This window comes from Otolemur garnettii, unplaced genomic scaffold (assembly GCF_000181295.1).
Source record: "Otolemur garnettii isolate 467f Iridium unplaced genomic scaffold, OtoGar3 scaffold00006, whole genome shotgun sequence".
NCBI classification, from domain to species: Eukaryota; Metazoa; Chordata; class Mammalia; order Primates; family Galagidae; genus Otolemur; species Otolemur garnettii.
Window position 1 is genome coordinate 45,729,002 of NW_003852401.1, and position 26,356 is coordinate 45,755,357.

The 26,356-nt window shown below is 42.1% G+C and overlaps 1 protein-coding gene across 3 annotated transcripts in view; it reads right to left on the minus strand.

Moving 5' to 3' along the window:
• CUNH9orf3 (chromosome unknown C9orf3 homolog) overlaps nt 1–26,356 on the minus strand; it is a 384,867-nt gene that overhangs the window by 271,377 nt on the left and 87,134 nt on the right. For all 3 annotated transcript variants that reach the window (XM_012814094.2, XM_023508155.1, XM_023508160.1), the window contains one exon: nt 25,788–26,033. In XM_012814094.2, the coding sequence (XP_012669548.1) occupies nt 25,788–26,033 (246 nt within the window). The remainder of the gene's footprint in view (nt 1–25,787; nt 26,034–26,356) is intronic.

A 26,356-nucleotide genomic window follows, 5' to 3' on the forward strand; every position in this document is an offset into this window, starting at 1 on the left:
AGGAGTTGGAGGTTGCTGTGAGCTGTAATGCCACGGCACTCTACCCAGGGGGACAGCTTGAGACTCTGTCTCAAAAAAAAAAACAAAAACAAAAAACAAACCTGTGAGATACTGCAAAGGCAGTCCTAAGAGGGAAATTTATAGCATTGGAAGCCTTCATCAAGAAAACAGAAAGAGAGGAAGCCAACACCTTAGTGGGTCATCTCAAGCAACTGGAAAAGGAAGAACATTCCAACCCCAAACCCAACAGAAGAAAAGAAATAACCAAAATTAGAGCAGAATTAAATGAAATTGAAAACAAAAGAATCATTCATAACATCAGTGAAACAGAAAGTTGGTTTTTTCAAATGCTTGACAGAGGAGGTTTTACCTAACCTCATCAACTTTACATCTCTATCTCCTTTTTCCCATGCCTTAAATTTTGGTTTTCAAAGAATCCAACATAATTACTCATTCGCCTTATCCCTCAACAAACATTCATATTATCACTAACATTCATGATATGATAAACCACAGTAAAACAACAAGGGGCATGCAATCACGTAACTGTACTTTAAAGTCACTTGAAAGAGTTACTCCGTGCAGTTATGCCACTAACCCAAAACACAATTAGGTCCTTCTGTTTCGTTCCACTTTTGACTTTTAGGGCTTGCTTTAACAATAACTTGTTTAGTAATTATGTACAATATTTATTTTGTTCTAAAGCCAAATCTATAAAACAAGGTATAGTAAGAAGAAGTCTTTCTTCCCTGTCCCCTCTACCCTATCCCCTTCTAATATAAGCAGACACTTAAAAATATTTTTATATTTCCACCGTTTTTGTAAAATACCAATGGGATTAATACCTAATTAACATGCTATATACACATTCTCCACATTCTGGCTCCTTTTACTTAACAATATATCCTGAAGATTACTGCATAGTCTTAGAGATGGCCCATGTTCCTTTTTATACCTACCTAGTACTCCACTGTGTGTATGCCAGTTTCTTTAAATTGGCCCAAAGTGCTGGGTATTTGGGTTGTGTCTAGTCATTTGCTATGCCAGTAAATAACTATGTAATGCATATTTTCATATTTTTGCCAATGTTTCTTTAGAATAAATTCCTAGAATTTGGAGTCAAAGGCATATTTTATTTTGCTAAATGTTGTAAATTCCTCTCTATGGAAGTTAAGCCGCCTGCAATGCAGAGTGCCTTCTTCCCTGAAACTCTGGGATTTTTGCCAATTCCACTGGTAAGAAATGGTTTCTCAATACAGTTTTCATTTGTATTTCTCCTATGCTGAGCAAAGTTGAGCATCTTTTCATAGGTTTAAGAGACAACTGTGTCTCTTTTCCTGTGAACTGGTTGTTCATATCTCGGGCTCATTTTTAGATAGGGTGGATGGTTTTTTTTCCTATTCTGTTTTCAGAAGCTCATTATTTGTCTGTGGTAAAAAAACTGAAGGTATTTTTTCGCAATGAGTCATTTGCTTTGCTTATTTTTTTACATGCAAAAGGAATTTTATGGGAGGGGGATTCGAGGCTTCACTTCTGTGGTTTATCTTACAAGGGTACAAGTGAATCTTTCTATGAGTAGAATATGAACGTTTTAACACAATAACTAAGAAAATGACATGAAGGCTATGTTAACCAGTTTGATGGAAGTGTTTCGGATTGTGTGTGAAAACACCACACTGTATCCCAGAAGTGCATTAATGTACACAGTTACCATTCAATTAAAAAAAAAAGGAATTTTATATTTGTATGATCTAGTTTATCAATCTTTTCTTCTATTGGGCCTGAGAAAACCCAGCAGTTTTCTCCACTTTCAGGTTAAAAATGAATTCACCCATGCTTTCACTAAGACTCAACACAACATTTTTAATGATCATTATCTTTTTCCCTCAGTCCCTTAGAGAATATACAAAACAGCCTATGTCTAGTCAGTTCACATAGTAGAAATAGCCATCTGTCTCCCATTTTTTCGAGACAGAGTCTCACTATGTTTTTGAGACAGAGTCTCACTCTGTCACGCTGGGTAGAGTGCCGTGGCATCTTAGCTCACAGCAACCTCAAACTCTTGGGTTCAAGTGATCCTCTTGCCTCAGCCTCCCGAGAAGCTGGGACTTCAGGTGGGCACTACAGGTGCCCACCACAATGCCTTGGCTAGTTTTTAGAGACAGAGTCTCACTCTTGCTCAGGCTGGTCTTGAACTTGTGAGCTCAGGCAATCCACCTGCCTCAGCCTCCCAAGTGCTGGGATTACAGGCATGAGCCACAGTGCCTGGCCTAGCCATCTCCAATTTTAAAAATTAAGCACCTGATGTAGTTCATACAGTCACCCTCCTAACGCTGCTCTTTCAAACTCATGAACCCTTGGATCATGTAGGCAAGGTATACAGACAAGTGTGAGTATGTCATTGTGTTTCTCCTTTACACAGCTCCTCTGCACCACCTGTAGTCATGAGGTCAGATAATATCCAAGCCACCAAGTACTCCAAATGCTAAGAAAAAGCTAGACTCAAGGCATTTGGATCCCTCTCTATTCACAGAATGAACAGGAAAGGAAATATAGGTAAAAGGGGGTAATGGGTTCTCCCCAAGATGAGTCACATCTGCCAACTGGCCAGGGTGAGTAGAGGAGACTTGCAAAGATGTCTTGTGGGTGCTTTTATGGAAGAGAGAATAATTCTGGTGGAAAGAGCAGCTGTAGCCAGCTGCTCTGGGAAACTCTGCCCAGTGCCCTGGCATCATGGGCAGGCATGGCCTGTTTTGTGAAGTAGATCCAATTTAGGAATGAGGAACAGTTTCTTACTTCTCTTTCCAGAGATATATCATGTTTCCTATCTAAGACATTTCTTCATCAACAGGCTTTTGCAAGAATGTCTTCCACAACTGCAGTCTGGTATGTGGTCAGACAATGGCCTCACTTCTTTCAATCTCAAAATAAGGCCACAGAAATGGTCTGATTTTTTTCATGTTGAAAAATATAAATCGGCTCGGCGCCTATAGCTCAACCGGCTAAGGCGCCAGCCACGTACACCTAAGGTGGCGGGTTCGAATCCCCAGCCTGGGCTCGCCAAACAACAATGACGGCTGCAACCAAAAAATAGCCAGGCATTGTGGCGGGCGCCTGTGGTCCCAGCTACTTGGGAGGCGGAGGCAAGAGACTCGCTTGAGCCCAGGAGTTGGAGGTTGCTGTGAGCATGATGCCACGGCACTCTACCCAGGGGGACAGCTTGAGGCTCTGTCTCAAAAAAAAAAAAAAAAAGAAAAATATAAATCAATGATATTCATATATTTGATAGTAATCTCAGGGAAATAATAACCAGGACTAGCTAACTTTTGATCTATAAAGTAGTCATTCTCATACTTCAGTTATATAAGAAATATACACATGTATTAAATTTTATATATTTGTATTATATACAATATACATATAAATATATGATTAGTCTGTATGCTTTTTAAAACAAGCAATCTAAGTAATTCTAATGTAGGTTTCCTCATATTACACTTTGAGAAACTCTGTTAGAGAGTCTAATTCCTCCAAAAGTCTACCTTTCTTCCCAAATTTCTTGAATTTTTTCCCTAAGTCCTGAGACACTCTTGACACTGATGACTACTTTGGTGACTATTCTAGTCCTGGCATCAAGCACAATTCCTGGTATCAAGCACAGTGCCTGGCATACCATATGTACATCATATATGTTTGATAAGTTAGGAAACAAAAATCAGAGACAAATGGATATTAACATGCAAAAGATCCCTACTTCATACTGCATACAAAAACCAACTGGATTGGATCAAAGACCTATAAGTGTTAAAACTATAAAACATTTATTATAACATTCATAAAAAAACACAAGCAAAAATCTTCCTGACATTGGATTAGGCAATGGATTTTCACATGTGATATTCAAAACAGAAGTGATTAAAGAAAAGAAAATAAATTGGACTTCACCAAAAAGAAAAACTTGTCTACTTCAGAGAACACTATCAAGAAAGTGAAAAGTTGAGGGAGCAGGGTGGGGTCTCGGTGTGTGCCACACTTTTTGGGGGCAAGACACGATTATAAGAGGGACTTTACCTAACAAATGCAATCAGTGAAACCTGGTTTCTTGTACCCTCAATGAATCCTCAACAATAAATTAAAAAAAAAAAGTGAAAAGTTAATCTACAGAATGGGAGGAATAGACATCTATCATAGCACCTTCCCCCACGCTTTCTATAAAAGTTTTCCTGGCTGGGAGTAGTGGCTCACATCTGTAATCTCAGAGATGGAGACAGGTGGATTTCTTGAGCACAAGAGTTAGAGACCAGCCTGAGCAAAGCGAGACCCGTCTCTACACATAGAAAAACTAGCTGGGCGTTGTGTCAGGTACCTGTAGTCCCAGCTACTTGGGAGTCTGAGACAAGAGGATCGCTTGAGCCCAAGAGTTTGAGGTTGCTGTGAGCTCAGATGCTATGACACTCTACCCCAGGGTAAATGAGTGACATTCTGTCTCAAAAAAAAAAGTATTCCCTGGCACTAACCATACGGCCACTGCTCTTCCTCTTCCCTCTTGCTTTGTTTGCCATTTCTTCTCATCTTCTTTCTTTTCTCTTTGTTATCTTCTATTTCTCCCCCTCTTTCTTACTTTGTATCTATGAAATATAGCTTACATTTGTATTTTTATAAATGAGAGTCTTTTGTTTGTTTGTTTTTTAATATCAGTAGGGAATTTGTTTGAGGGCTAGAGAACCTGGGTACTGCGGTCTTTATTGCAGGTTGCCCACTTCTGTATACTTATCCAGGGTTTACGAACAGACACACACAAAGTAGGCCTTTGATCTTGAAAACCTAGGGATCCCACTGGGATGAGGATAAATATTTATCTCTATTTGCTTTTTTCTGTTGGGGCCTGGTTTCTGGCTTCCTCAATGTCCTATTTGGCCAAAGACCAGCCAGGTCAGGAAAAGATCACTCCACAGTTCTAGCCTTGAAAACATGCGGGAAGAGCCTCCAAACAGTTCCCATATAAAATTTTAAAGGGTCATCTGAGTACACTACCAGTGTAAGGAAATATGTACAGAGAAAAGACATTCTCTCTACTCACACTCAGAGAAAAAAATCCAAATACGGAATATTCTCTTATTAAATTCTTCCCATACCCTCACCTAAGACAAGAAACATTCTAGAATGTTCTAGGAGGGCTGAAATAGCTAGACAGAGGTTGCAGTGGAGGAAAAGCAAAGGGTTTGAGGTTTCATAGACAGAGGTTTTCAAATCCTAGCTTTGCTACCCCTAAGCCAAGCCTCACTTTCCTCATTTGTAAAACCAAGATAATCAAAACCTACTTTACAGAGCTGATGAAGGATTTACCAATATCATGTATGCAAAGCACAGGGCATGGTTCGTAGGACAAGGCAGTACAGAAGCAAGAGCTGCCAAAATCCAGTTTTAACCTCCACTGGGCATATTATGTATAGGGAAGGGACAACAGCAGATTCCCCAAGCGACTGGTTTCTACAAAGATGAACAAAGGCTTCTGCAAGCAGCTCAGGCAGGCAGAAGTCTGTAGCCCCCATTGTTGCCATCCCCACCTATCACCACTGTCACCTCTCCTACTTCCAGTGTTGGTAGTGCCACTGCTACCACTGTGGCTATCACTATCTATCATCAGTGTCACTTCTCCCACTTCCACTGTTGGTACTGCCACTGCTACCACTGTGGCCATCACCACCTCCACTAGTAACATCACTGGCACCTTTACCAGGGCCAAAACCGTTGCTCCTTCCCCCATCACGGCCAGCACCACCATCACCATCATCATATGACATCACCAAAGACCTTACCTACTAGGGAAAGAATAGCTAAAGGCAAATCTGCCTACCCTTGAGGTCTTAAAAGAAGGCTCTATTTGGAGAACTTTTGAATCACCTGTGCAAACCGTGGCACACTCATCTCTTAAAGTGTACGAAAATGGTCCCACCTAAAGCTACTTGCTGTGACAGATGCCACTGAACTGAAGAGAGACTCCTAGAAAGAGAGTCCTAGAAAGACAAACTCTCCTTCCCTTTGCTACCCATGTGGACTGGGAGAAGGGAGAAAAAGCAGGGGTTAGAGAAGCCTCCCCAGATGCCAAGAAGGGTCTCTAATATAGCTTTGTACCTGGGCTATTCCCTGTGTCCCAAAAGGTAAGGCCCAGAGCGTTAGGGCTGGGTGGGACAGGAGAGTGGCCAGGACCTCATTACTGGGGCTGGCCGTATTTCCATCTGCCAAGAGGCCACTGTGCACTCCTTGGCCAGAAGTTTTGTTACAGTGAACTTGAAGCCCACTGGCGACTCCGTCAGTAGTCCTATGGGAGGCTCATGTCTTGGGAGAACAAGGGGGGATATTTGTTGGTGTCCTGCCTGTTGCCATGAAGAAAATTGAAACAATATCCTTTCAAAATAGCTTTCACAGGGATTTTGCTGTATTTTCCTTTGAAGACATTAAAAAAAAAATCTAATAACCTTGTCCACATTAAAAAATATGGGTCACAAGTTTTTGCTAAAAAAAGAAAAAGCTATTTTTATTTCCTTGCATCCTTGCAACAACAGTTATAAACAGCTAAACTGAATTTTTAATTATCCTTTTAAAAATATTTTTTAAAAAATAAAGGTTATTCCTAGGCTGACACTGAATATGCCAGGTCTGTAGCTAGAAGCAAATTTTTATAGCTAGTTATAAACCCCTGAAATATGAGTTTATATTGGAAAAGCTGAAGCAACCTTAACTCTAACCACGCCAATGGGCGCCACTTTAATTACGGTCCCTGAATCAAATAAAACACAGTCTCTCTTCTACAGTAGCATCACAAAGAACCCCATTAATTCTCCAATTACTAAATGAGGAAACAACATTCTCTAGAATCCAAGCCAAGGAAAAAAGAACTTTGCATGTTCCAACTTAAAACCTTAAAACTGGGCTTCAAAGTTCCAGCTGCATAGGAGGGCGCTCCCTTGAACGGTAATGCTTACTTCACCTATTTAAAATAAGTGAGTCTCTTTGCCAAGGCTCACATAAGACTATTTGTTTAACAAATAAAGTTATGTGTTTCCTGGAATGTCTCTAATTGGGATTTGCATCCCACCTCCTAAGGGATTCTGGGCTTGGCTATATCTCCTTCAAGATTCCTTTGACCACGTGAGTCCAGTCTCAAGGGGAGGGAAGGGCCTGGCATTCATAAAGGAGGACACACATGCAAAACAAAAGGACACATGGCTGGTCTTCCTCCAACACATCCATCACGCTTTCAACAAGAAAGAAAAATGGGGAAGGTCAAAACGATATCCAGTAGGATTTATAAATTGAGCTATTCAGTAGGCAAGCAAACTTTAAAAATAGCAACTTGGGGGAGGCCAATTTCCCTCACCTCCTCCATCCTCTCGCTCCTCCCTCCCAATGTGCCCTGCTCCCCGAGCCATCTTTGCAACAGCAGTTAGACAGCCCTCTTTTCAAAGCCATGCTAACATCTTGGGAAACTCCAGGGCAAAAATCAAAGATTCTTTGGCTGGGTGTGTAATATAAAACTTGAAGTTGTTTCTGTTAAATAAAAACAGTCATGTTAATTTTGGTGCCATTAAAAACACAGGAAAATGCTGTTGCCAAATGGGTGGGGGTGGGGGGGAACGCTCACCAAATGGGAAGCAGTTGTATTTCCAAGACTTGAGAGTGATATTGCAAAAAACTAGAGCACAAAATTGAAAGAGGAAAAAGAAGTGTAAAAGAATGGTTGCCTTCTCTATTTAATTCTGTTCCTCCATCAAGGTAAAAGAATTCATCCATAATTTCCTTGAGGAGACTCAAAATTAAACTCTCAGGAGTTTCATTACCTTGCTCTGTAAATAATGAAACGTTCTTGCCTGGGCCATGAGCTCCCGGTTCCACCCTTCTGCAAAGGCTCTTAATAACACACTCCCATGGTTTACAGATTAACTGAGTATGCAGCAAGCAGAAAAAAATATTCTGTACTCAAGATCCTGTTTTGAGCTGAATTTGACAAATGGTTGGAAGAACAGAAATATTCTCTTTTCTGGTTCCACCTGAAAATTAGAGAATATTCCCAGCAATGTTACTAAATACCTCTTAGTTCACGAATACAAGAATACAGCAAACTTTACTTATAATCACAGTAAAAATCTCCCAATGCCTCTCCGGACATTGTCCTCGGCTGACTTTGACACCTGTGGGTGTGCAAGAGGGAGGAGCCAGAAATGCCACACAGGAAGCACGAAACTAGAAAACAGAGAAAAGGAAATGAAAGAAAGCTGAAGAGCAAAGACTTCTGAAATCCTCTTTAGGGGGCTGGAAGAGATTCTGGAACACTGATTTTTGTTATTTCTAAAAAAAATGTGTTGTGATAGAATATTTTTGATTTTCATTTTTTTTTTTTTTTTTTTTTTGAGACAGAGCCTCAAGCTGTCCCCCTGGGTAGAGTCCCGTGGCATTGCAGCTCACAGCAACCTCCAACTCCTGGGCTCAAGCGAGTCTCCTGCCTCCACCTCCCAAGTAGCTGGGACCACAGGCGCCCGCCACAACGCCTGGCTATTTTTTAGTTGCAGCCGTCATTGTTGTTTGGCGGGTCCGGGCCAGGGATTCGAACCCGCCACCTTAGGTGTACGTGGCTGGCGCCTTAGCCGGTTGAGCTATAGGCGCTGAGCCTTGATTTTCATTTTGAAGATAAATGTCATACTCTCTTCTGGTTTAAACTGTTATCCAAACACTGGGGAAATCACACTAGAGATCTTTGACGAAAAGTAAAATAATGTTCATCGCTATCGCTATTATAATACTTCTATATCCATTCTTTCCCTTATTCAGAAAATAGTAACAGAGGGTCACCACGCCAGAGACCATAGTAAGCTGGGGCTGCGATACAACTCAACGTCAACAGGTACCTTTCATATACACTGTTGGTTTCATTCCAAAAGCATGGCTTCCACACACTGACAGTGAACGGTGCCCCGGATTCTCAGTGACAGCACTAAGCACACGAGAACCCTGGACAGAAAACGAAATCCAAGTCAGATTTCCTTATTCTAAAGCTATTGTAAAATTCTTGTGAATCCTCCAAATTTGAAAAAATAGATAACTACTTAATAATTCACCGCCCCTGGACAGCCAACATTTGCTTCGTCTGTACCTACTTCCATTTAGTCTGGTGTGGAAACCTGGAGGAGAGACAAGGGAAGTGTGAAGGATGGCATCAAGAGGGCACACAACACCCAAACTGCCCGGGAGGCTCACCAGCTAAGAGACCTCATTAGATCCTCCAGAGAAGGAGGGTGAACAGCCTCTTGAAGGGCTGAATTAGAATTCAATGAGACTCAAAGAACTTGGAAAACTGGTTCAATAAAATGAATTTCCAGGAACACATGGAGACCAGTCTGAAGTAAGGAATGACTAACCATGTGTTAATAACGTAGTAAAAGGGTATAGAGCTGTAATGATCTTTAAATGGAAAGCGAGTCAACTGCCCAGTACGGTTGTTAACATTAAATATAAGATTCAGGGATAAGTGAATGAAATCACGGCACCAGGGAGAAGAGGTTCAGAAGGCAGGCTCCAAAGTCAGAGAGCTGGGGTTACAAGGCCCCCGTCATGTATTAATAGGTTAATACAAGAAATGTACGCAGCCCGATGTGAGACATAGAGTTCAGAGCTCAATAAATGAGTCCTAAAGTCAGCTGTGGAGACGGCTTTCCAGCTTACTGGGCCTGTTTTCAGACTTATCAAAATTTCTGAGTGATACAGAGAACTAGAAAATGATCCAGCCGAAAGCAACTGAGAGGACTAAAGAATAGGAAAATAGAAGCTATAGAAAAGAAACTCAAAACAATTGGGATTATCTAGCCTAGAAAAGAAAAGTCTGGAAGGGTTAGTAACAGAGCAAATAAATGGAAGTATGTTAGCCAGCAAGACGTAATCAGATATTCTGTTGTTGGAATTAGGCTGTAAAGGAAGGCGATTTGCTGTGGCAAGAGAAGTAAGGACTAGCCATTTTTTTTAAATTTTCTTTTTAGAAAGAGTCATTTGTTTTGGTCTTACACACCAGACAAACACATGTCTATTTCACGTCACATTCAGGCAGCCGTTTGAAAGCATGACAAAAATGACTGTCCAGCTGCTGCATTAGCTTCTAACAAGATCATCACATCCTGAAAGGGGCCAAAGTGCCTTACAATGGGGTAATGGGGGCTTGTGTGGGCTGTGACACAAATGACCAGCAGCTCCCCACACAGTGCTCTCTGGGCCTCTTTGCCCTTCTGTGATGGTTCTGTTTGTTTTGAGTGCCCTGCCAAAACAGCACGGGATCACTGTATTTTGTGTGTTTCTACAACAAATAACTGCCAGGGAGGTCAGTATGCTGAATGCCTGTGTGTGTATGTGTGTGTGTGTATGTGTGCGTTAGCCTACGACTTATCTTCATTTTATATTCACTAAAATGGTTGCCCTTTAGAGATACAAAAAAATTATTTGCTGTGCTGGTAAAGAACATTTACTGAATTTGTTCTTCATTGTCATCCCTGATTAAGGCTGAGATAAATCACATGTATTGCTTGCCTCCCATTGATGTCACTGAAAAAAATTAGATTAGTCTGGCCAGCATGACACCATAACAGGGCAGCAGCTTAGGCTCTGCCTACTATTTAAAATTGAGTATTAGGTGGTGTGCCCTAGACATACACGGAGGGGTGGGCTGGCATATGGACATTCAACTAAGTCTTTAAAAGCTGTTTCAGCAGCTCTACCCCAGCTCAACCCATTCTTCCTTAAGGAGCCTGGAAATTCAGACGCGTTTGATTGTTTCCATAACCCACTACTTTCCACTTCCCTTTCTGGCATTTCATTCCACTTCTTCTGTATTCAGATCACACTAGGCCTCTGCCCAAGTCTTAAGATTAAAACCATCAAAAGTCTTTGTCTTCCCAACATCCTCCCATTGAAAAAAAGAGGCAGCATTAGCCTTCCCTTTCATTTCTTTTCTCCACATGGTTAAAAAAAAAAAATTGCCCCTTTGTTGACTGGAAGCTGCCTTTTGGCCAGGGTTCTGGGTACCTTCTTGCCTGTTCACCTCTGAGACTGTGGGATACACACTTTATCCTGCAAGCCCCGCCACAGGCTCCCACACCAGCTGGCGCCACTCAGCAAAAGGGCATCACCTACTAAGTAAATAAAACCAACAGCACAAAAAGCATGAATACTACCTAGTTCTCTTAACCAGAAAAATAAATAGCATTTCTTAAAGCTATTTATTTATTTATTTAGAGACAGAGTCTTTTTCTGTTGCCCAGGCTAGAGTGCAATGGCATCATCAGAGCTCACTGCAACCTCAAAACTCATGGTCTTAAGCAATCCTCCTGCCTTAGCCTCTTGTGTAGCTGGGAGTAGAGGTGCACACCACCATATTCAGCTAACTTTTAAAATTTAATCTGATATTTTATTATTATTAGTTTTTTTGAGACAGAGTCTCACTATATCACCCTCGGTAGAGTGCCGAGGTGTCACGGCAACCTCAAACTCTTGGGCTTAAGCGATTCTCTTGCTTCAGCCTCCCAAGTAGCTGGGACTACAGGTGCCCACTACAATGCCTGGCTATTTTTTTGTTGCAGTTGTTTAGCAAGCTCAGGCCAGGTTTGACCCCCGTCAGCCCCAGAGTATGTGGCCGGCACCCTAACCACTGAGTTACAGGTGCTGAGCCTAATTTGATATTTTACTTTTTAATTTTTTTTACTATCCAGCTAATATATATATTTTAGTAACAGGGTCTGGCTTACATTGCTCAAGCTGATCTTGAACTCCTGGCCTCAAGCAATCCTCCTGCCTCAGCCTCTCAAAGTGCTGGGATTATAGGTATGAGTCACTGCACCCAGGCTTAATGCTATTTAAAAACAGCAAACAAATAGATTATTTTTTAAAAAGAGATTCTCTTTAAGCTTCCTAAGTTAGCAAGAGAGAAGCACAATTTATAATTGTTAAAATTAATGAAATCTAAAGAACTACATCATTACAAAACTGCTAAAAAGGGGTCATTATGGCTTCCACTTGGTTTACTAAATAAGGTCTTGAACCTAAATGAGCAAGACCTACCCAAGGACACAGTAGGTTTAGAATGAGCAACTTAAGATTCTTATTTCCAGCCCTGCTTTACTGCACGTACGTTTCTCCAAGTATTAGTGAAGCCCATGAAAGCACCGATAGGGGAATGTTTTTGAAATTTCCCCAAACAGAAACTTCACGTGGCTCCACCTATAGGAAGGGATAATCATGACACAGGCATATCCGCACTTTCCACAATGTGATGGATATGTTAAATGAAATCACTGTGATTTTCTGACTTTTTAAAATGCCACCAGGTGCTTAATGCAGCATTATTTACATCAGTAAAATACTGGGAAAAAAACCCAAAGATCCACATTTTGAAAAAGTTTAACTGAGAACATCTATAGAGTAGAATACCATGCAGCTAAATAAAAAAGAACAAGAAACTCTTTAAGGCCTGATATTATACCTAGGCTATAACGTTAAGTGATAAAAGCAGAGTGTAAGTCAGGGTGTGTGTTCTATCTCCTTTTGTTTAAGAAAACGGAGGAAGGATAATAATCTATGTAGTCTTGACTGGCTTGCATCTGCATGAAGAAACACAGAAGGTTAGACAAAAAGTTCACAGAAGTTCTATACCTAAGGAATGGGAGGAGCCTGCTACACTAAAGAAATGTACTATTCAAAGGTCTTTTATGGTTGATCCCTTTTGCAAAATTAAAATTCTTTTTGCAGAAGTACCTTGAGACTTCCCATTCTGGCCTACAGGATTATATCAGCCAAGACAGACAAATACTATTTACAAAATACTGCACATGCTTCTGGGAGAGCTGGGTGGTGAAGACAGGTGGAGCGAGCCTGGCGTTCAAAGGAAAAACAGTGCACAGGAGGCTGCGCACCTCCCCACAGCAGCTGGTCACACGCTTGGTCCTGGCCTTCTGACTCTCAGTCTCCCTGGAGAAGGCAGGTATGGTGACACAGGGTTCTTTCAGAAGTTTCCACCGCACAGTCCTTTCAAACACAGGTCAGATAATTGCTCTGATAATACTGAAAACAGATCAGAGCTGCTTCAATAGCTCGCAGGGCTCAATCTCTCATGTAAAAGTGACAGGAAAAGAGGTCAAGGACACAGAGCTTTGTCTAACCGGCGGGACCAGAACCCCAGTGCGGCTGCAAGCCAGGCAAACAAACAGACAAGTTTCAGATAGGCCGGTTGAATCCAGGTGGGATCCCAAATCCCCAGAAGATCAGGCACAAGATTTCTTTTTATATTAGATGTGGGAAAGGAACTAAGAAATGCATTTTGACATGAACCAAACAATGTCTGGTTTTATTCTACTGCCTTCTTTACCTTACTTTTCAGGAGGAAGAAGACTTAATATGTATATTTAAAGCTACAGTCTTGAAGGAATGCCTAACAAAAATGTAGGTGCTGCTCTAAATGCTCCTTCAGTGAATTGAGAAATAATTGTTTGTGCAATTTAAGTCGTAGGGACTCAACAATTCTGTAACAAACCTTTCATACTGTCATACTACCATGATAACTCATCACACCTACTCCTGTTTCCTCCCTGGAGCCATTATTTCAGAGAATCACGGGCATTGCAGGTTGGTGGAGACCACAAAGTTTGTGATTCTAACAAACAATAAGCTTTATATGCTTTTGACTCACAAAACTGCCAAATTTCTCTAAGACTACTAAAGCAAGGAATCAATATTTTTACTGAGAGCCTAACATGTACCAGGGATCTACATGTGGTTCCATCTAATCTGTCCTAAAGTCCTGGTAGTCTATGGCAATAGACCAATGAAGAACTCGGTAGGGTTTCTCAGCAGTCACAGCAGAGCTGGGGCTGGCATCAGTCTTTCTGACTCCAAGGTCAATGCTCTTCTTCATTTCACACTACCTCCCCTGGGACACAGAATATGAAGTGCACTTGGTTGCCTGGGGCTTGCCCTTACAGGCCTGTCTACACATTTCCATTGCTCAGCTCAAGCAAACAACCATCGTTAGGAACCACTTGCCCTGAGCTTTAGAGGCTAAGAGGTGCAGAAGCCCAGGCCCTGATCTGGCTGTCAGCACCTGCTGGGACTCATCACTCTGCATGATAAACTCCTCAGCCAAGCAGAAAGCAGAGCTTGCCCTGCCTGGTGGGTGGAAAATTATTGGAGGGGCAGGCAGAGAGTCCTATCTGAGTAACAGAGACAGTGTGATGCACTGCCATGGCCTGGGAAGATTCCTGGAGTCTGGGGAGGACAGGTTGATAAGCGCTGGTCTTCCTCTTGGATCCTAAGACAGTTCTCAGCAAGCTGTTTCAGGGACCAGGCAGGGATACTGTCTTTCAGATCTCCGAGAGCTGAATGAAGGGGCACACCACTGTTGATGATGCTTTGTGAGGTAACTATCTGTATCTGGGCCTTTTTCTTTCTAACTGTGAAGGAATTATTACAGAATGAGAAGATGTATAATTAAATGGTTTTGAGAACAAGCACTCTCTCCCTCACCTTTACCTTTAGAAATACAGTACAGATCTCCCTCCACAGACTGGGATCTTGGCCATGGAAGCCAAGGAAGAGGTGTCCTCTGGATAACGAGCCTTCATCCATATCTTCAAATACCTTGAAACTACCCAGATGTTAGCAGGCACGAGGCTGTATCCAGTGGTTCCTTTCCTTTGTCCATTCACTGTCCTCACCCCAGTGTCCTGACACAGGCATGGACATCCAAGGGGATGGGCAAGAATCTAAGTTTAAGAAGATTAAACTCAGACAGATCCAACAGAGGCAACCCAGGTGCACATAGGGAAGGTCACAATAATTCCTGAAGAGGTCTCTCCAGACAACACTTAAACCAAGTAGGTACTCTCAGGGGACTACACTCCAGGTTGTTACCAGAACAATAGAGGGGCCAGACAGGCCTCTGGGTCTGATTCCATGCAGTGGCCTGGGGACTGGGGCCTGAGCTCCCTACCAGGCAGTGTGTCCTGCTGAGCTCTGGGACCCATGATTGCTTGCAGCTCTGCAAGGAGATATCAAAGCCAAGAAGCAGTGGTCTGAAGCCAAAGGGGGGATGTCAAACAGAGAGGCCTGATGAAGTGTAGAGGGAGTCCATGGGGAGGGGGGAGGAAGGTCAAGAGAGAAGAGAAGTCAGGATGAAATGAAACAGGGTTGTAGTCAACCACCTCAGTAAAGTTCTGCCATGCATGCATTAACCCTCCATCAATGAAAACAAAATCCAGGGACCTGGTGCCTGCCTGCTGGGGCACATAAAGCTTTGGGGATATAATATCTTCCAGGTGGATGTGCCCAGAAGCACACAAAGGTGCCTGACAGGTCGTTTAAAACTGACTGTCAAGGTCAAAACAACACCACCTGCAGGCACAACTGAATGTCTTCCCCCATTCCCCGCCTCCGGGTTCTCTGTTGTTGTTTGTTTTAAACCAAAGCACAGTTTGAGCAGCAGACAAGCCTGACAACTGTTCAAACATATGTATGTGCAACTTATTAGCTTGCAAAGAAGATATATGGAAGCTAAAAACCAGAGAATGAGGAGAGACAAGTTAGCCACTAATTCTGAGGGGGTTATAAGAGGAGGTCTGAGCCATAAATTGCCAAGCTGAAGAAAGAAGGCCTTCGTCAATGGAAGCCTCTCCTGATGCAGTATTTGAAAATGCTATTTTGCACTGATGATGCACAGAGCAGAGGCGGTTATTATGAAATGAAGGGGCCCCTGCCCTTGAGATCTGTTTATTTTGCAATTAACTAAGGGTAAAAGAGGCCCCTTCTGAAACTTCTGCTTGGGGGCCTAAAATTTAAACGCCTACTGCTGCCTCGCTGCCCATGGAATCCAAGAAAATCCAAGCCTCATGATCTAACTAGCTCTTACATCAAAAAGAAAATATATATGTATGTTAAATTGCTGAACAAAATTCAATTACCCCCACCCCTGCTCAAATAAAAAAATCTAATTAAATCAAAAGAATGTTAGGGCTCTAAGAGACTCTGCAGGCTATTCTAAACCAAACCCTTGCTTTTCCAGAGAAGAAAATCAGGCCAGGGAGGCCTGGGGACTTGCCCAGAGTCCCCGCCTGTGATCGGGGGCAGCTTCTAGGGAGCACAGCTTCCTTCCAAACAACAGACAAGCAGAGAACATGGCAAGGGAGCCTTCTCCATCCTCTCACTTGCATGCTGAGGCTTCCTTCCTCAGTCTGGCTTTCTCACCTGAGAAAAGACATCAGTGGAAGCTTCCCAGGTGACATTCATCCAGCGAGATCTCACACCCACTGCTCTCTAACACCTTCAGCAGCATCAGGCTGAAGCACGTATTAGCACTCCTGGTGCCAAGACCCCACCCCAAATCTACTGAATCAGAGTGTCCGTGGCAGGGCCCAGGCAGTTGCAGGGATCCCAGGGCATATGACAATTCACTGGAGTGAAAGCAGAAAATAATAGAATTTACTGTTATAATTTTTTTAATCTTTAAAAACTTTTTATGTTATGTGTTTACTAATGTACCCAATATATTAATACCATACAACTTACAAATAAATATAGCTTTATGAAGGAAGCAACTGCTCAGAGAGAGGTGTATCATCAGAAAAGTGGAGGGTCTCTGGCAGTAAACTGTAGGTCTCCTGAGAGGGCAGGACCGGTGCTTCATCACTGCCACACAGCAAGGCCCTTGCCCGAGTGTGACACGTGCAGATTCTCACTCACCGCTAACAGAATGAAAGATGAATTCCATAGCCAGCTTGGACTCCCAGATATTTCAGAATAGAACTATTTCTCCTGGTATGTTTTAAGCAGCTAGTTTTCAGAAACCACAGTGGTCCCAAGAAATGCTGACTGTTGAGGGGCACCCGTGGGCACAACAGTTGGGGGAATGCTGCATATCCTGGCTCCGTTTTCAAGAGGCACAGAGACACCAGGATATTAAATCAGGATAATAAGGATATTAAAGGCTTTCTTAGAAGCCCTCCAGTAAAGAATCCCTTTTAACTTTGTTTAATCCATTTACTTCCTAAACTAATTAACCCACGGCAGTTCCTTTTCCCACATTATTAACATTCCACAAAACTAGTCTTCCTTGAAACCAACTTTTAGAAAATCCTGATTAGGCTAGAGATTTTATATTTCCTTGTGGCCACAGCATCATCTGCACTCATCATACCTGTCCATTGATGTGTTTATTAAATGAATTCTTGGCTTTGCCCATCCATCCCTTTCCACCTGTCACCTTTCAGTAGAATCTTCAGAAATTTCACATAAATAAAAAAAGCCAGAAACTATAACTGACTCATTCTGAAAGACAAGTACCATCCTTAGATTCTCAGGGGGTCCTCATAGAGAAGATCAACTCAAAAACCGATTTGCCAATCACAGTTTCCAACAACTAGGCAAGGTGACCTCCAAGGAACAAAGGCCCAGTGGTAGGTTCCTGGGCTCACGAGAGCACTTCCTCCTCCTTGCCTAACCCAAGGCTTGGCTGGGGAGCTCAGTCCCACTTGCTTGGAATGAAGTTCCGAGACTTTCACTTTATGTTTGAGAAGGGGGAAGTGGTTATTTTCAGCAAGTTCACTGGGAAGGTGAAGGGCAGATTTGGTTTGTCCAACAACTGCAGATTTGGCATTTTGTCTTTGAAGAACAACGGGGAGGGAACCTATGGCCTTCTGATTTCAAGACCGTTCTTTTTTTAAGCACCCACCAAAGGAGGGAAGGAAAACCTTCATCGTTCTCTGCCACATCCTTTTTAATAAAAGGATTTGTTCTGTAAAATTTAGATTCAGTCAGAAAAGGCCACACTCAAGGACTCAGGAGGCCAAATGTGGCCCCACGGCTGCACGTCCCCCCACCCCCTTCTGAGGAGTAACCTCTACAAACCACCACCGCATGGTTAGTTAACCAAGAAATATAACATGCTCTACTCTGAGCTCCACTGTGCGGTTAAATCAGGGTGGATTTCTGCATTGTACTTTTCAACTCCCACTTAATACTCAATATTTTTAAAAAAGTTATCCAGTTTTTAAAGGAATATCTCCTCATATCTATGGTACTTTAATATAATCAAGTTAACAAAGAAAAGGTAACTGAGGTACTCATCCAATTACATTTGGGGGGTAAGATAAACAGACGAGGAAATTTCTCACCCTCTTTATGCAAACAGGCCTCTGAGGTTCAGATGCCCGGTCAGTTCCAGCTGTATACTGGCTGCAATGCAACAGAGGCAATGTTCCCTCCACATAGCTTGAGAACTATTTCTGGAGTTGGTGCTGTCCCCAAAAGAAGTGCATCCTTAAAAGAAATACTTACCTAGGTCCATGGCCCATATATACACATGAGAGCCCAGAAGCCAGTAGTATGTGGTCACTGTGTAGTGGCCTGACAGAAAAAAGCCTGTAAGATCTGGAATATCCCAAGTTAAGCAATTTTGTGCATTTGATGCCAGTGTTCTTTCTCATCCAGGGAGTGTATGTTCTATTCAGTAACAAGACTTCTGAAAAGAAGTAAATGTGAAGGGAGGGGGGAGGGAGGCTTTTCTCTGTGATGGAAAATGGCAAGGCACTGCTGACCATCTCAGGCTCCAGGACTGGAAGAGATTAGGAGCCTACGATGACATCAATAGAAAGAGGCGATTACAAATGTAGGCAGAGGGATGATTGCTTCAGGAAGGCCTTTCAAAGGCCTGACAACTTCTCTTGAAGGATGGCCCCAGCAGTGTTCTCTGAAGGTAGGACTGTCAGTCTATGTGTGTGGAGAACAGTTCAAAGAAAACAAAACGCTTAAGCGTAATCTTTCAGAGGTTGAGGAATCATGGCATAATGATGATAAAATGCTACTTATGGACCCGACAAGCAACACAGCTGTTTGATGGCAAGAAGAAGATTCGAGCTAAACCAAAAGCTGTGAGTTCACTCTGCCTGCTGCTCCAGTAGAATAAAGGGAGCCTGGCCCCCCAAATACTCATGAGTTCCAGGAACTTGCCCAGTATCCAGATTCTATGGCTACCTCCAAACCAGCCCTCAGTGAATGCTCATTTTCAATGTTATCTTCGATCATGGTGACACTATGAATTCTATGGGGACACTCTGAAGCAAATATATATGTATATATGTGTGTGTGTATTATATATATATATGTACGTACATGCAGTGTGGGGTGTGTGTGTATATATATATCTCTCTCTCTCCTCAAAGTCAGTTAAGTCCTACCTGAGTCTGAACTCCTGGACACTAATGCCCATCCCAGGATGATGCCAGTTTACTTGTCTCTCTTACTTGACTTCCCATCTTTATTTTTTTTTAATTAATTGTTATTATTGTTTTTTTTTTTTTTTTTTTTTTTTGCAGTTTTTGGCCAGGGCCAGGTTTGAACCCACCATCTCCGGTCTATGGGGCCAGTGCCCTACTCCTTGAACCACAGGCACCGCCCTGACTTCCCTGTCTTTAAGTGACTTGGAGACATTAGATATCCTCACATACCTGATCTGTAAAAACTGGAAGCTACACATACATTCTCACCACCTACCTCAGTTAGTACAAACTGGTACTGTCAAAAGTAGCAAAATCATGGCCACCCAGGGCTTTCCGAGCCCCAGAAGATCATCACTTTATGAATACCAGTTATTATTTCAGGATAACAAAATGAAAGAACCAAAATACATTTCTGTCCATAACACAGGGCAGAAACAAAGTCAAATAATTTTCTCAGGAAGAAAAAGAGAAATCAAAAACAAAATGGAGAAACTGAACACAAAGAAAGCAACCAAGGGGATGTATCAGAGAGGGCATAAATCACCTTGCATATACCTCATTACTCAGACTCATTCTGTTTGTTCATCTCTACAGCAACGGCAGGGCTGCCAGTAAACACGGGATTAAAATTTTACAGAAAAAAAAAAGGATGGTATGAGCTGCTTTCTATCGTTCACACCCACCTGTTTAAAAAAGCAGAGAGCTATATTAAAGGAAAACAGGAGAAAGCCCTGCCCGTTCAAAATATATTTTAAAACAATCCATGCAGAAAATTGAGAATTTATTAAAATCTGAGAAATAAACAATAACAAGAAACAAAACCCACACAGAAACCAAACTACGGAGCACGTCAGAAAAAGGAGAGACGTTGGCAGCTGTGGTGACTGGAAAGGCCACCCGAACTTAAGGCTCAAAGTTTGATTCCTAAAGAAAAGAACTGCTATGGTTGTATCCTACCTTGAAACCAGGGGAGGGGGGGTCACCTCTCCTGAAATTTAAAAAGAATTGTTTATAAATATGGTGGTTTGGGTTTGGGAGATCAGAAATCCAACCAGAAGCTAACAAAGAACAGGCAAAAAAAAAAAAAATCTCAAAGCTGTGAAACCTTACTACTTAAGATAATGACAGAAATTTATGACTGCTTCCTTCCCCCGCACAAAGGAGCACAATTAGCAGGCTGAAAACAACAGGCCCTTTGTAGCAGCATGTTATGTTTTGCTTATTCTATTACACATTGGCTGGGAGATAAGAATAAACAGGACAACACCCTGTCTCACCAGGGGAAGAGGAGGTGGAGGGAAAGGCTGGTTACATTCACTCTTGGGCATGTATGTGCACACCGTTTACTTGCAAATTGAGGTACTTAAGAAAATTGTGCATGCAATAGTCAGGAACTAGTATAAGCATTCAGAAGTCTTTTATTGCACAATCAAACCTTTTAAGCACAAGCTGGGTGTAATAGGGAGCTTTATAGTTTTTCTTTATTGTGAAGCAAGCTGAAGATAGTTAAGTAATTGATAATTATTTCTCTATGCTCTTTATTTATCGACCTACTTTTATTCAGTCTTAAAAAAAATAAAAACTAGGATAAAGCAAATATAAACATAGCTTCCCTCTCTGTGACCTATAGTGTCAAAATAGCTTGCAAAGAATCAATCAGCAGCCACCAGGAGAAGAAAATATGGTGATCTGAGACTTCCAGATTCTCTGCAAAGGGGACAGCTGCCAAATCTGGGCACTAACTGCTCTGAGGGATCCAGCAATGGAGAATTCTGCTTAAGAACAGCAGCTGCTAAGCTAATCGGGTTCTAACTAGCTGATCACAAGATGGGATGGCAACTACAGCCCCAAGAAAATGAGTAAAGATGATTTGACCTCACTTGTGACACTGCCCCCACCACCCTTGACTACCCAGAATAACCAACCAGATGCATGCGCCTCGGGCATTTCTCAGTAGCGCTCTTGAGTGCTCTCTCTCTCTCCCCCCACCTCTGTCTCTTCCCATATGTGTTGGCAGCTCAGGTGACCCAAACTCCAAGGCCTTGGGTGACCCAAACCCTGAAGGACCATGAGATCCTCTGGAGCCCAGAGTGAGTTTTAGGAGGGGGCTGAGGAAAGCCATTCTAAAGAGCTGCCTGCCCGCCAGCCATACTGACCTTCATCCTGCTCCTGCAACCACAGCGGTTCCCACCTCAGGCCTTCCAACTGGAACTTCCTCAGCCTGGGTTGCTTTCTACCAGATGGTCACAAGGCTGGCTCCTTCCCATTCCTCAGTCTCATCCTGAACGTCACTCTTAAAAGAAGTCTTTCCCTCCTCCCCTAATGATGCTACCAATTCTCCCACTCTGGCACTTACTTGGCTTATTTTCCTTATAGGAAAATAAGGACCCATCTTAATTATTTGTTTTCACATATCCTATTTTCCTTCCCTGACTAGCGTATCTACTCCATAAGGACAGAGACCTCATCAGTCTCGTTCACCCTTGTAGGCTCAGCATCTTAATTATTATCTGGCACATAGTACATACTGGATAGAACTGTATTGCAAGAAGGAATAAATGAATAAACAAACAGGAAACAAATGAACAAGGCAATCTGGTGTAGCATCAGTAGAAAAAAGGTGAAAGCAGAATTTGTCACCTCACCATTGCTGTCATTTTTTTTTTATCTCAATTTTCCAAGTAGGACCATGGGTGATGCTACATGTGAATAACTGAACTGAAACGTGGAGCTAAAGAACATACGGCTTTTTTATTCTGTGCTCCAAACAGAAACCACCCTGAAATAATTTACGGAATATTCTTTTTTTTTTGAGACAGAGTCTCACTCTGTTGTCCAGGCTAGAATGCTGGGGCATCCCCCTAGCTCAAAGCAACCTCTAACTCCTGGGGTCAAGCAATGTTCCTGCCTCAGCCTCCTAAGTATCTGGGACTACAAATGCCCACCACAATATTTCTGTTTTTAATAGAGATGCGGTCTTGCTCTTGCTTAGGCTGGCCTTGCACTCCCAAGCTCAAGGGATCCTCCTGCTTCAGCCTCCCAGAGTGCTAGAATTAGAGGAGTGAGCCACTGAGCCCAGTCGATTTGCAGGGTATTCTTAAAATCCAAATATAGGAAAGAAAAAAGAAGAAGAAGAAGAAGATATTTGGATGTCAGCAAGGTAGTTCTGCCAACCTAATTATGCCCCGTGACATGTAATTGTGAGCTGCTGAAAGACAAATGGCGAAGCAAAGCATTCATTATAAACACATGCAGAGGTAAGACTGAGGTGTTAATTTTTAAGCAACTGTCATAAATCTGGTCCCAGGATATTATTCCACTAACATTACTGCTATCATAACAAAGAGTGTAAGTGTGACCATGAGCTCCTTTCATGTATTTCTCAATACTAGGAAATTAGGCTTGTTAGTCGACCCCTAGCTAAGACCCTGAAGAGAATGTGCAATGAAGGTGGCAGAATAATAGTTAAGCAGCAGTCGAAGAGAGCTGTTCTGTGTAGGGGAGATGCATTTAAAATGCATTTATATCTTTGCATAGACATCATAGTACGCAATCTAAGAGATGTATACTCCACGGCTCCCGTCTTTATGAAGGCTAAGATACAATGAAACAAAACCAGAAAGCCCACATACACCAAATGAGAAAAATATGGGAATGGAACTATCAATAAATAGAGTATCTTAAAGGCAAACTCAGAACAGGATGAAAGCATCTCTTCCCTGGAAGAGCAACTCAGAAAAGGACTAGGAGTGGGAAGAGGAAGTCAACAGGTCACAGCTGCTGCTATATTAAAAGGTGATAGACTGATAAATGTTCTAGTTACTGCTATGTTTGAAAAGGATTCCAAATCCGAAAATGTTGTTTGCATATTTACCTCCTTATAAATTGATTTGTCATAGTCAAATAATCAAGACGTTCCAATGTAATTGTTTCCACTTCAGTGAAAAATCAGAATTGGGCTCAAAAACAGAATCAGAGAGAAGAGTTTTAGGCTTACTTCTACAAACTATAATATATAATATATAATATTTCATACAGTGACATCGCCGTGGATATTACCCAAAGTTTTAAGAATCTCTTCAACTTGGTTAATAATAATTCTCTCATTTTAGTTCATGTGGGAATGTTTAAGGGCATTTGCCAAAAAAGAATACTGAAATGGTATAGAATGGTATTCGTTATAATTAAGGCCTAATCACTAAAGGAGTCCAGAGGAATGGAATTTATGATCTTGCATACATGTTTATAAAATATAGACTCAAGAAAGAGCCATTTAATTTACCGAGAAATCCTCTGATCTCTCAGCGTATTGTAAGTAGCAAGACCAATGGCAAGTTTCAGTGTGGAGGTCTTTTTGGTCTGTGCCTCCTAGCCCGGGGGTCTCTCTATTCCTGGGTAGGGTACAAAGTTACCTCACAAGACTGTTGTTTTTGTTCCACCTTTGCTTTGCAGAACCTCAAGCAAAGCCCTGACCATAAATAAAGCAGCAGGGCCTCAGCAGCCCTCTGAGTCATAAACCCCACTCAGCTGCATGTGGCTCAAGGTGTTGGGATCCCGATAGACTCAAGCCAAGCAAGTGGAATCAATTTAAGTCAGAGCCTGGAAAAACACAGCGCTCCCCCTTGCCCACCCCAACTGGCAGTGGAAGACACCACAGTCGTCCTTCCACAACTAAAATACAGGGGACGGTAACGAAGCCCAGGAAAACATCGAGACCTGGGCAGACTTTATTCCACAGTCTAAAAAGGGAAAAAAAGAGAGAGATTTTTGACAAGCAACCACAAATTCTTAAATGTACGGTTCTCTTGTTTTTAAGCATAAAAGCAGTCTTGTTATTTCTAAGTTATTATCACTATCACATTTTTCTGGCATTTGTGCCCAGTACCATTTGGCCTTGGGGTACTTAGGCTTATTACTTTAAAAATACGGAGTTAAGCATGTTAAAATCACTTTAAATATCTCAAAAAGCAGCAAACACACAGCCTACCTGCTTGGGCATGCAATCGTGAAAAGAGAAGCTTTATAGAATGGCCTGCAGGTCAACAAATTCTGGGTTTGGCAGACTAATGCCAGGAAGGAGCTATAGAAAATAAGGTCCTGTGTATGAAAAATACTCTGCCTTTGGTTCCCTCAGGCCAGAACTTGGAACTGTTTGCAAACATGCCCTAAAAAACTGCAACTCTCATAAAGTGCTAAAAACTCCCAAATAAACACGGCCCCTCAAAACTGTGTACAAATGAGAAACATTTAATGAACAACCCTTTCTTCACCAATAATTCTGCTTAAATTAAGTCCAGCAGACTCTTCAAAGGGACCCAAGAAGCCCCCTCGTTAAGACAAATTCTATATATAGACATCCAAGACAATTACATGATGCACATAACCAAATATATATAATTATCCTAGTTTCTACATTCCCATTATCTTCATAAATATAGGATAAAAATCAGCCTAAATGACTTTCTCAGACCTCCTCAAGGATTAAGGCAAGTCAGGCAGCTTTTTAAAAGTCTATGTATGTAGTAAAGATCAAAAGCAAATGTTCTGGTCAGTTCTTTTCTACTCATGGGTTTTACTAAGAATGTGTGCAGTTTTCAGGGAAAACACCACAAATGACAGCTGCTCAAAAGCATGGAAATTAATTGGCACCAGGAATTTCCTTGACTAATAGGGAAAAATTTGAAGTCACATGTTTTGATGAGCTTATTTTTCCCATCCTTAGTCAAGCATATTCACTGTTAATGATTAAGATTTTCAAATAGAAATATAACCAAGTAAAATCCTGAGTACATTCCCTATTTTTTTCTCACTAGAACACAACTACCCATGACTGGATGAACAATAGCATTAATGAATAGATTTGAGCTGTAAATAGTACATAAGGGAGAGCTTCAACTTGCAGGGTTTGATTTTCTATAGGAACGAAACCAAAACACAGTAAGAATAATGCATTTACTGTATTAAAAAACAGTCGCAAGACAAGTGATTCCCCCAGCCCCCGCAGAAAGCCATCTGTTTTGAGCTGTTTTTCTAGTAGTAGAGCTGGATTTACACTGATGCATCCATGGTCCCTCGCTCTCAAGTCGGGGCCCTTGTGACTAGTGGTGAGAATGGATGAGACAGCTGGTCAGGATTAGGCGAGCAGCCTGTGGCCTTGGACGAAGTCGTGTTACTATGTCCAGAGCCTGATGCCATGACCTTGGGCTCATCAGCATTATGCTCTCATCACGCAAGCTAACAGCCACTGATCACCTGTGATCTAACATATACCACTCCATTTTAATCCCAGCAACGATGTAAGCTTTTTATTTTCAAGGGAATCTGAATTGAGCCCATAATACCGAAAACCTCAGGCATGATGGAGTATATGTGAAAACTGTCCCTTCAAGGCAGCAATGAGACGTCCAAGCATGTGCAAGGAAAGCAAGAAATAGTCAGAGAATTTCCAAAGCATATCCCCCCAAACGCCACAGTGGAGCAACATACCTGGCCATACCCAGACTTGGAAAGTTGGCAGGGACGATGAGTACATCCAGCCGGGAGAACGGGTGTGTTCCTAGGACAGAATGTGCTGCTGAGAGGCAAGGAGGGATCAACCGCAGAAGGGTCTCTTGGCAGACTCTCTTGAAGCACATCGGGGCAAAGACACGATGAGGAATGATCTCCTGGATGGTGGCAGAAGGATTCTGAAAGCGGCAGGGGTATTCCATGTGACCACAAATGCCAATGTACCTGGGGAACAACACAAAATAAATACTACATAGACGCACTTAATAGCAAACTGTGTTTATTCTTCTTGCCATGGAGGTGAAGAACTCTTGCAGATGTGGACAACTTTAGGAGACAGTGGTTCAGGCAGGCTCACAAGCAAAGACTGTTCATTTGAATTCTTGGTTTGAATGGCTCTGCACAGGAATGAAAAATTATAAGTCAAAATACTTACTGCTTGAATGGATGGAGTAGCTTCAACCAAAGCTAAATGAAGGTGGTAAAATCTTGACTTGGAATAAAGTTGGGGGAAAAAATCCTAAGACAAAACAATAAAACAACCTCCC